The 12,157-nt window shown below is 40.4% G+C and overlaps 1 protein-coding gene across 2 annotated transcripts in view; it reads right to left on the bottom strand.

Moving 5' to 3' along the window:
• The window catches only part of ELP2 (elongator acetyltransferase complex subunit 2), a gene marked incomplete in the record, with an annotated part of 113,662 nt that overhangs the window by 39,120 nt on the left and 62,385 nt on the right, over positions 1-12,157 (bottom strand). For both annotated transcript variants that reach the window (XM_034761460.1, XM_034761462.1), the window contains 3 exon segments: positions 3,308-3,377; positions 5,526-5,714; positions 11,333-11,482. In XM_034761460.1, coding sequence (XP_034617351.1) covers positions 3,308-3,377; positions 5,526-5,714; positions 11,333-11,482 — 409 coding nt within the window.

Below are 12,157 nucleotides of genomic sequence, written 5' to 3'. Positions count from 1 at the left end.
AATAAAAGTCAAGCCTATAGTGATTTACCAAACTGTTGATAGTGTTTATGCATGACTAGTTGGAATTCATACAGAATTCGTGTTATATCGGGTTGCGTTATATCAGGGTAGAGGTGTATTTGAACTGTTTTTAAAATCACATCAATCATATGCTCCACTCGCTTTCATTTGCTGAGGCTTTGGGGTATGGGGGGAAAAAGAGTTAATCTTGGTTAGGAATTATTTTGGTCTAAAAAATTAAAAACAGTTACCTACCTTTCGTAACTGTTGTTCTTCGAGATGTGTTGCTCATGTCCATTCCAAGTAGATGTGTGCGCACCGCATGCACAATCATCAGAAGGCTTTGCCCTAGCGGTACCCATTGAGTCGGTTGTGGAGCCACTTGGAGTGGAGTGGAGCCTTCATGGCTGTGTATATAGGTCCATGCCGACCCGCCACCTCTTCAGTTCCTTCTTGACGGATACTCAGACAGAGAGGTGGGTGGATCTTGGAATGGACATAAGCAACACATCTTGAAGAACAACAGTTACAAAAGGTAGGTAAGCATTTTTTCTTCTTCGAGTGATTGCTCATGTTGATTCCAAGTAGGTAACTCCCAAGCAGTCCTTTGGAGGAGGGGTCGGAGTTCACAGAGTTGCACACTGAAGCATTGCTCTACCAAACGCGGCATAGTCTCTAGCCTGCTGTGTGACGGCGTAGTGCGATGTAAAGGTAGGAACAGATGACCAGGTCGCCATCCTGCAGATGTCTTCAATGGAGACCTGTGCCAGAAGCACTGCAGAGGAAGTTTGCGCTCTCATGGAGTGCGCTGTCAATGCTGGGGCTGCTGTCTTTGCCAGGTTGTAACATGTCCTGATACAGGCCGTGATCCAAGAAGAGATTCATTGGGATGAGACCATCAGCCTTTCATTCTCTGAGCAATGGCGATGAAGAGTTGCGTCAACTTCCTAAATGGCTTTGTCCACTCAATGTAAAAAGCCAGCACCCATTTGACTTCTAGAGAATGGAACCTGCGTTCTCGGTCATTAGCATGTGGCTTTGTGAAGAACGTTGGTAAAAAGATGTCCTGATTTGCATGAAATTGTGAAACAACCTTAGGGAGAAAAGCTGGGTGTGGCCACAGTTGTACCTTGCCCTAATAAAACACTGTATAAGGGGGCTCAGACAATAAAGCTTTGAGCCACGTTATCGCCACGAGAATGTCACTTTCCAAGAGAGGTAAAGCAGAAAACAAGTTCTAGAGGTTTGAAAGAGGGCCCCATGAGCCTTGAGAGGACCAGGTTAAGGTCCCATTGGGGGACCAGTTGTCACACCTGGGGGTACAGTCTGTCTAGCCCTTTAAGGAAGCATCCAACCATGGGGTTAGCAAATACCTACTACCCTGCTGTGCCCGGGTGGAAAGCAGAAATAGCTGCCAGGTGCACCTTGATTGACGAGACTGCTAGCCCTTGCTGCTTTATGTAGAGTAAGTTGTCCAGTACAAAGGGGATTGAGGACTGCAGAGGAAGGGTGCCATTCTGTGAGGACCAAACAGAGAACCTTTTCCACTTGGCTAGATAAGTGGCACAAGTGGAAGGTTTTCTACTGCCAAGGAGAACCTTCTCCAAACCGAATCAGAGCACTGGAGCGCTAATGGGTTTAACCATGGATTTTCCATATGCTGAGGTGGAAAGACTCTAGGTTGGGGTGCTGAAGGAAGCCATGGCCTGGCGTGATGAGGAATCTGTTAATACAGCGTATACTCCCCCCCATTCATTTTGGCCAGGCCACTTCGCAACCCCGCAGCGGACCTGAAGCCAGGAAAGAGGCCCAATAGACCGCACGACCTTATTAGGGCATAGTGCTTATCACAGGAAACTTATGTGTCCCTAGTGTTACCACACAAAAAGCCATTTCTGCAGTTTCCATATTGTACTGTTCTTCCTAATAAGGGGAAGACAGTGGGGCACTAAAAAACCAATCAACGCGTGCCACATTCACTTCCAAAAACTATATATTTAGTCACCCCTGTATAGCAATTAGAGGTGTCCCGAAAACGAACCTACGTCACGGCCAGTCCAGGTCTGATCAACTTGGGCTTGACCCTCCCGCTCCCGAACCCAGCCTGAGCGTGTGTTGTATAGCCAGCTCGAACTCATTATGTATATGCTCTCCCATCTGACTGTTATCTGCATGGTTGTAAGTAATTAGTTAACTATCATTGCTTTGTTTGTGGTTACTTTGCTTGTTACCTCATACTGTGGTTAGACTGAAAAAGGCCTCAACTGTTAATGTGTTTCCTTTCCCTTATCTTGTAAGTGCTTTTTAAAGTTAGTTACATAATAATTGCAAGTGTTACAAATTTAGTTACATAGTAATTATAGTTGCTTAAAATCTGTTACATAGTATAGTAGCAAGTTAATAAGAATTCATAAAATTAACATTATATTATAATTATCATTATATAATAAAATTGAGTTGTATCCATTTCTCCTCATCCTGGGTCATTCAACTCAGTCCTTCACCAAGAACCCCTAAAGAACCACAAGCCCCTTTTGGGCCAAACAGAATCATGGGCAAAGTCATCGGCATGTTCACCAAGAGGTTCAACAGCATGGAGAACCAGTGTTGGCGGGGCCACACCGGAGCTATGAGAATCAGCGAAGCCTTGTCCTCCCGGACCTTGAGGAGGACCTTGTGGATGAGAGGGAACAGCGGGAATGCATACAACAGGCGCCTCATCCACAAGAGGAGAAAAGTGTGCACCATCGAGCCGGGGCTGTGAATTGGTCGTAGTCACTTGAGACTCCCCACTCCCTCCACCATTATAACAATTATTTACTGCAATAATGAACTAGCTGGTCATAGGGGAAGATTAGTGACTGCAGAAGATAAACATTCATAGGAGCTGTATCAGGAGTAGGGAACTCACTTGCCAGGTGAAATAAGAATGGCCACTAATCCCACCATATTAGAGCTGAATGCAAACCCCATCTCTTTGCCCAAGCAATCCCATATCAGCACCTTCATTCTCATACATCAGTATTAAAAATTCCTAAGCCTGTCTCTGATGGCAGGGAAAGGAGAGATTATTGTTGTCACTTTTACCTTTGGGAGGGCACTCAAATAGGGTGGGCACCAATAAAGAAGTCTACATAGACAAGTAAATGCTCAGCACCTAACAACAGTTCCAGGTGATCTTAAATGTTAATCAGTTGTATGGTAGCAGACTTAGTCAAGTCATCAAATATACACTTTTAAGACAAGTAATGATGTAAATTTACAAACAACTCTGGAGTGCCTTCACACTATTTCACAATAGTCTTACCCTGAAAGACAGCTTTATTGGACAAACCCAAAGCAGGCACAGTCGCACCTTCTGGAAGGTCAACAGCTTCCTGGGTAAAAAAAGTAAACATATTTTCATGCAGAAGTTAGTATACTTTATGGGTACTTTAAAATCAAGGGCCAGATGTCACTAGAGGGAAATAAAGATGTGTCACATTGTAGAAGAAGCCTCTGAATCATCCAGAATTCCTCAGGGAAGTGTATGCTTGAGCAGCTGCACTGCCAGACTTTGAAAGCCATGCCATGCTTCAGCCCCTCCTCTGAAACTACATATGGTGAACTTTGCTCAATTTTCTAGATTTGATGTGAAGCATGCATCTGTAATCATTTTAGTACAAGTATTCTGAGGTAACTGCACTTATTCAAAATATATATAGATTGCTTTTATAAAGTGAATACTTAACTCAAACAATACAGTTTCCAGGAAAACAAGACCTGGGAACTGGGTGTTTTGAGGTCTGGGTACAAGAAAGGATTTTTCTGGGGGGAAAGGAGGTGAGAGTATATACCTGGGATTTTCAAGAAGACTTCGGATGCCAAAGGGGCAGCTTTGCTTTGGGCACATGGCAGGATAGGGAGAGAAAAGGTCCTGTTAGCTGACTGGCAGTTTGCATCAGCTATATGTCAAAGGAAGGGAAGCCCTGGGAGAAAGCCAAAGCTAGGGGTGGGAAGTCAGGTTGGAGCACTTTTCGGAGGGGTGGGAGGGCAGGGACATGAGAGATCAGTACCTGCTGGTGCGTATATTCATACTCAGCACCTCTGTGCAAATTCACTGAGACAAAAGTATTTTCCAAGATTGGGTTAACAGATTTGGTGGAAACACCTTACCTGATAAACAATATTTAATTATATCATAAAGCCACATCAGAAACCCAGAATACAAATAACAGTCTCTAAACAGCCTTGTTTAAAGTGGACACTTATTTTGGTATAAAAGTGCCTTATGTCACGAGGATGGGGTTTAAGCTAAATCAAAAAAGCCAGTTTTATACCAGAATAAGTGTGTCCAAACGGGGTTATTCTGATAAAACTGTATCATAGATGCACTGAACATAGTTACAATCTAACTGGTAAAACTTTCCTGTGCAGACAAGGCCTGTAAAAAGTTCTGGAATACTGTAGGTCACAGAGTACAAAGGGAGAACTGTGTGGAAAATCAAACAGAGCATGTATCTGCATCATACAGTACAATATGTTATTTCGTATAGCTTCATTAACACAAATGATCACAAATGCTTTTTCACGTTAAAGACAAATAGTGAGAAATAATATGAGTAGCCATGGGAGAAGATTTTTTTTTTCAGCTGATATTTAATACATGGAAACTCTAAAATGTTTGGACACAAGAAGATTGTTCCAGCTGGTAGTAGCTGCAGCAGAAAGAGCTCATGAGCTTGTAGTGCAGAGAGTATGTTATGGAACGGAAAAGGAGCCAGTGCTAGAAGAGCAGATAGAGAGCAGGAAGGACTGAACCTGAGTGACAAGGCCTATTAAGATTAAGCAAGGTAGTAAAAGAAGAGAATGGATTTGATTTGGATCACAGGGAATCCAAATCAGTGCAGTGCAGCTATTTTAGGATGGAGACGCTGCGGTCATGTCTCTTTCTGTGGATAAGGAAGCAAAGCTGTAGCCTGGAAAACTGGGACATAAAGACCTCACAAGACAGTTTAAAGACAAGACAAGGCAAGGTAAGAGGAAAGAGACATTGATGAGTATGTATACAACATTTATATACAATATCTAATGCAATAGCTTCTGGGAGCCTCGGATTGTTTCAAAACATACCATTAAAGAACAAATAATACCACACAACAGGAACTACATCTAGATAATGCTATTATGCCCTTACATTCTTGAGAACCTATTCACAAGATTTGTTTTTAATTGTTTATTAAGAGTAGCTTACACGTGCTGACCTTTACTAAATATCCATACACTTTAGAACCCTCAGCAACCTTCCTTCTATCCAGCCAATTTGATAAAACGATAGAGAAGGTACATGTGATCTAAGTACACACACACCTGCCTGAATAGACTGGAAAGGGAGAAATATCTAAGGGCTGTGGTTTCAGGATTTTTTTAAATAATTTTGACATTTAATAAATTTTAATCTCAATAGTTATGCTGTAGTGATGATTCTCTCTCTCTCCCAAAGGTGCTATTTTATCGAACGCTTGTTTGTTTGTTTCAATACTTACACTGGAACATAGTTTCTCCATTGAAATACCACTGATGTTACTGAAGTTTTCCACAAAATTCTTGGGGGCAGTAAAGACTCGAAGCACCTTTTCATCTGCTCCAGAAACAAACTGAAATCGGCCAGTCATTGCTAGACAATGCATGTCATATCCATGTACTTGAGGCCTTGCAATTTCATGCCAAGTTACCTAAATAAAAAGTAACCACAGTAGTCAAATTATCAGTTGTCTAAATTCAACAACAGATAACTTACATTACCATCTTCAAATTAAGCTACTTCAAAAACTGCTTTAAGGTTAACTTAATCTTCTGCTGATATGCTTAAAAAAAATAGTATGTGAGGCTGGCACAGCACTGAGCACTGCAGCGATCCTGCTGGCTCTCCTGTGTCTGCTGGCACTGACAGTATTGACTCTTGCACTACCGGCAATACTGGTACTGACAGAGTCAAGGCACTGGCAGCCGCAAATGCCTCCGGCACAGTCGGTACCGGGACAGCATCGGTATGGTGTGCTGCTGCAGAGGTAGAAGGAGCTCCTTCTGGCTCCAGACTCCATGGCACTTACCCAGATACCAGAGTCAATGGTTCCATCTTCTGCAGAGGAGTGCTTAGACTTGGACCACACTCTCCTCTTCAACCCTTGCCTAGCAGATTTGGGTGCCTGGGACCTTCCCCTTTTGGCTGTCTGCTTCTTATGCCTCTCTTAGGGATTGAGGATGGTGAATGGTGTTGAGACTCGGGCACAGAGTGAGGTGCAATCCTTACCGATGCCAATGCACCCAATGTCGAATCCACCAACCCGGTTCAGATGGAGGTCTCAAGGCAGCCTCCATGAGTAAAAACTCTAGCCTGGCTTCACGATCTTTCTTCGTGAGAGGCTTACAGTGCCTGAAAATTTGGCAATGCACTCCAATATGAACCTCCCCTAGGCACTTTAAGCAACTTGAGTGCAAGTCGCTCATGAGCATAGTTTTATTGCAGGAAACACAGGACCTGCAGCCTGGTGAGAGGCATCTTCCAAATCCCTCAGTACCGGGAATCGACCAAAACCTTCAGGTGGAGTAAACACCTATCTAACTATACTAAACTCTAATAACCTTAATTAAACTAAACTATTTACAATAAAATACAAGAGAACACAGTCCACTGGGAGTATTTGCAGTTCCAGCAACCGTCACAGGTGGTGAGAAAGAACTGAGGAGGCTTGGGGTCAGCTGGGCCTTTTACACCAGCTCAAGCAGCAGGCATTAGAGCTGCCCCAACAGGTACCACTGAGAGAAATATTTCCGGCAACTGTGCACAGGGTACATGCACACCAAGAGTGGAATGTGCATGTGCATGTGCAATCACTGGAAGAACTATTTGATTTCAAGTTGTTGTTTTTTTTTTTTTTTTAAATAAAATTGAAGGAAATTTCAAAACAAAGTCATTTCAAATAAAAAAATCAAAATGTTTCTTTCAAAAATGGCAAAACAAAATTTATTCTTTGCTAAACAAAAACAAAACCACCACAATTGTTGTTTTGCCCCAACATGAACATTTTGGCAAAACAAACCTAAGTTTTCAAAATATTTTGTTGGTGCTGAATCTACATTTTTCACTGGAAAAAGTTTCAGCTGAAAAATTTTGCCTAGCTCTAGGTAGTATGCATCCAACAGACCTCCCTTCCTTCCATTTTTTTTTTCCTGTGTTTCAGCCTCTAAAAAGAAGTCTAGGTATCATTTACAGAATGTGTTACAATTCCTGTTTTTTCCCCTCTTCTGTCTATATCTCAATGTTTTTATTGTACGTTTATTTTTGTCTTAAATTGACAATGCTTTGTATTAAGTGGCAAGTAATGATGTATGTTTATACTGATGCTCATTATTGCTCACTTGCAAACCATGCACATTTTCAAATATTAAAGAAACATGAAAAGGAGGTCAACTGAGGCAATAAAAGAACATCAAAGCATAATTTACCATTTTAGCAAAATTTCTTTTTTTAGGTAGTTAGACCCTATTTATATGTTTTGGGGGGAGGCAGGGGATTGCAAAACCCTGGTGTTGATAGAAACATTTTTTTTAATTAAAAATTCTCTTGCACAATACTGTAATACTTGGAGTGCAAATGCAGATACTGCAAGTGCAAGAGAAATAGGAAGTGACAGTGAAAACTGACTAGACTTAAATGAAACTGACTAGTCCAGTTTTATTGGTCACATGAAATAAAAGGCAAAAAAGTAGTACACTGATAATACAAATATTGAAAAGTAAGCTAGATTTTGAAAAAGTATTTCAATTTAAATAATCTGTTTAACACAGTAATTTTTTTCTTAAAATAAAAAAGTTTTTTAACCAAATTCCATTTCATAGAAGTCATTTGTTCCAAAGCTTTCATCCTTTGCCACTGCACATATCTGACACCTTCCTTTGCAGAACATATAGTGTTCTTTGGGTTAATCATAGAATATCAGGGTTAGAAGGGACCTCAGGAGGTCATCTAGTCCAACCCCCTGCTCAAAGCAGGACCAATCCCCAGACAGATTTTTACCCCAGGTCCCTAAATGGCCCCCTCAAGGATTGAATTTACAACCCTGGGTTTAACAGGCCAATGCTCAAACCACTGAGCTATCAGCCTATTTTATTATTTGTTACTATTAATATTATGGTAATGTCCAGAAGTCACAACCAGGATGGGGATCCTATTGTACTAGACACTATACAAACATATAAAAAGACATGGTGCCTATCCTGAAGAGCTTACAAGGTGGAAAAAAATCTGCACAAGTTTCATGCATCCTAAGAGTTTTCCATGACAAACCAATGGGAAGTTTGAAAGATCTTGCAAAATCCCAAGATCTCTTTTCAGTGAAAATAGAGAGTTTTTTGAACTCTTATAAAAAGAGGATCTGACATAAAAAGTTATATTTAAGTCCTTCCCCACTCTTTACTAACTTACGTTTTCATTTATTTTCCTCTACACTATGCTGTACTAATTTTGCAATGATTTGTTCAATAATTTCTTCCAAAAATAGGGTGCAAGTCTGGATGACAAATTATAACTGATGATTAATTCTGTATTGCATTCACAGATCAGAAGATAAATAAAGGTAAATAGAGATTATTGAAAAGATGACCAAGGATCTTACTGAAATGGAAGATTAAAGAGTTAATAAGACAGAGGTTCATAGTAAAAGCAACTAACAGCTGTGATTAAAAAACATTTGGCTGCCAATTTTTCCATGGACATCTGAGCAATACCTGTTTTATTTTTTGTATTTTGCTCAACTGTTAATTCACCAACAGATGTCACTATCCTCAACAGTAACATTACATATCCTATACATTTCTAAGTTATGTACGGTAAATTGAAAATACTTAAGCAGCTTAAGAGCCTCTATATTAAAAATACAGTAAAATATACTTGTGGCTTTAAATTATTGAGGTATAATCTATTTACTGTACAAAATATACTATCATTTGTATAGTAAATAAATGATACTTCAATAAGTTAAAGCCACAAGTACCCCAATATGTTCCTGACCGATAGTTTTTTGAAGATTGTCAACTTACAGTACATCTACAATACATACCGTACCCGGTATCTAAATTTAGTCCACATTATACCATTTCCTGAGAAGAAACAGCTATTCCTTAATTTTATGCTATTAACATGTTGACAATTAACATACATAAAAATTAGGAAGTTGAAAGCTGAAGCTCCCTCAGCAATCTTAACCGTCTCATGACACATATGTAGTACTTTGTATTACTTTTTATTTAAACACTACAATATTTTTTCGGCATAGCTATATCAGTCAGAGGTGTGGGGGGAAAATCCACACACTCTCTAGCCAATATAGCAATATCAACAACCCCCCCAGCGTAAACGCAGCTATGCTGACAGAAGACTGCTTCTGTTGGCATACACTGTGTCTACACTAGGGGAATCTGCCAGCATAGATATATCGGCAAAGCATTTGTAGTGTAGTTCAGGCCTAAGCCTAATAGGTATTACTGAATAACTGCAAGTGTAGACAGCTCCTAACTGAATCCATGGTAGGGGCTAAACCAGTATAGCTATTTTGGTAAAATAATCACATACCCCTTACCAAAATAGTTATATCAGTACAAAAACTGTATGTAGAGCAGGCCTGAGAAAAGAGAGGAGAAGTATCATTATGAAGAACTATTCCAACAATGATCAAAGTGGGGGGCACATGAAGGACTAAACAGAGCAGTGCAAAACACTAATGAGATTACAGGGAAGCACGACTGATTTAATTTTCCTGAAGGAGGTGCGGGAGTTTGGGAAACACTGGTGGAAGCTATTGAAGATGTGACTATAGTAGTATAAACAATGACAAAGATACTACATGTTATGTGAGTTAAAACTGCAAGAATTGTATTAGCATGTTTTTCTACTTTTTTCCCTTTTTTTGAGAGAGAGATAATGATAAGAGTGCTCTCAATGTCAAACACTGGCATATTTCAATTCCTCCACAAAATAATTCCTTAATCAGCGTAACAACACATAACAAACATTTTTCATTTCCAAGTCATTGTCCAGTATGAACACTAACCAATGAACAGTACACATTCTCTCATTGGTATTTCTATTTTTAAGGCCAAGTCTGCACTAAAAATTAGGTAAACCCAGCTACCTTGCTCAGGCGTGTGAAAAAGCCACACGGTTGACTGATGAAGTTAAGCCAACCTCACCCTACCCCTCTCTCCTGCACAGACAGTGCTAGGTTGATGGAAGAATTCTTCTCTCGACCTAGCTGCCACCTCTTGGGGAAAATGGATTAACTATAGCAATGGGAGAAACCCTTCCATCACTGTAGTGAGTGTCTACACTAAAGCGACAGCTGCAGCATCGTTTCTAGTAAAGACAGCCTCAGAAAAGCCAGAAGTCTGTCATTTTAGAATATCTGCTTGTCAGTGCAGCAGCACAAAACCTCTAAAAACAAACAAAAAACACACAAAGGAGAGAGGTGCTGGTATGGTTTGAGAAGGAAGCAGATGCTTAATTGAACATGACACTATCTCCACTACATCTTAAAAAAAAAAAGGTTAGGGACCTCATTATTTTTCATCTGCCTGGAGATGCCTATTCCATTATATCCAAGGCAAAAGTTTGCAAAAGAACTGATACGTCTAGTGGACCAGCAGCAATTTAAGAAAACAATGAGGAAGATAAGGACCTTGCAAGAAAGCTAAAGTGATTACTTTGCATCAGCCTTCACCAGAGGATGTTGGGGAGATACCTTACCCGGACCTCCTCTCCTCACATACTTAATTAGATCCTCTCATATCAGAAACTGAAGAGTCAACAAAAGAGGTGCTGGAACAAAACTGCTAATTTAAGAACAAGTCACCAAAACCAAGAATTCTGATGTAATTTACAAGTGATGCTACACAAATAACAAAATAAATAAAAAACCAGGCTGGAAATCCAGTGAGAAGATGATTAGGTTTTAGTTTTCAAATACCTGCTAGTTTTTGAAGAGTTGGAAATGTTACTATTTATAATTGATATTACAGTAGCACCTACAGACCCCCAATCAGGGCAGCATAAAAACCTGCAGCAACTCCTTTCTCTTATAATATTTTGGGATTTCAGTTTCCTGTCCTTACAAACACTGAAAACAGGAAATGTTGAAGGACAAAATTAAAAATGTAAACTCAAAACCCTTCCATGGGTCCCAGTTTAGCGTAGCTTAAGGGATAAACATTGTTCAGGTTGTCTCTAATCTTGCACCAAACTGCTTTATCCATCCAGAGTTCTAACATCCCTTTGCAAAAACTTTCAAAGATTTACCTCTGTCTGGTGTTTTCTTTTCCATGGAGCAAAAAGTCTAGTAGTTTGATCAGAACCAACAGTGATAATAAATTCTCCTTCTGGATCCCACTTTACATCTTGTACACTGTTAAAATGTCCTGAAATCACAACTTCTGGAGTCCATTCTTTCTATTAAAATAACAGAAACCATAAATTATACATATGTGTGAGAGAACATGCATAAAAAGGAGCAATAGATTTATTTCTGTGTACCTTTTTACATACAAAATACATAGAACTGAATAGTCCTTTACCAGACCTGACTGTCAGGAAGACACAAACAGGATACCTGAAACAGCAAAAGGTTAGATCAAGGTGAAGTGCCAGAGCATGGGCTGAAGAGGCTCAAGTCCTAGTGGGAGCTGCTCAGTTATTCTTGACTAACCGCAGATGTGAACATTCAGAGGAGGCAGCTGGACCACAGCCCAGACCCAAATGGAAGTTAGCTCATTCCCCAAGCCGCATCCGAAGAAGTGAGGTTTTTACTCACGAAAGCTTATGCCCAAATAAATCTGTTAGTCTTTAAGGTGCCACCAGACTCTTTGTTGTTTTTGTTCCCCAAGCCGCTATCATTGCCCTTAGGGCATGTCTACAGCACTGGTCAGCACTGCTGCAATGCAGTGAGCGTTAATTTAGCGGGTCCAGTGAAGACATGCTAAATCGATGGGAGAGCACTCTCCCATCGATTTGTGTGCCCCACCTTCCCGAGAAGCATAACGGAAGTGCATCACACAGCACAGTGTAGCCATCGCAGTAAATGGATCTAACTACATTGACTTCAGTTACGTTAGTCACATAACTGAA

This window comes from Trachemys scripta, chromosome 2 (assembly GCF_013100865.1).
Source record: "Trachemys scripta elegans isolate TJP31775 chromosome 2, CAS_Tse_1.0, whole genome shotgun sequence".
Lineage (NCBI taxonomy): Eukaryota > Metazoa > Chordata > Testudines > Emydidae > Trachemys > Trachemys scripta.
This window is presented reverse-complemented; position numbering and strand designations above follow the sequence as displayed.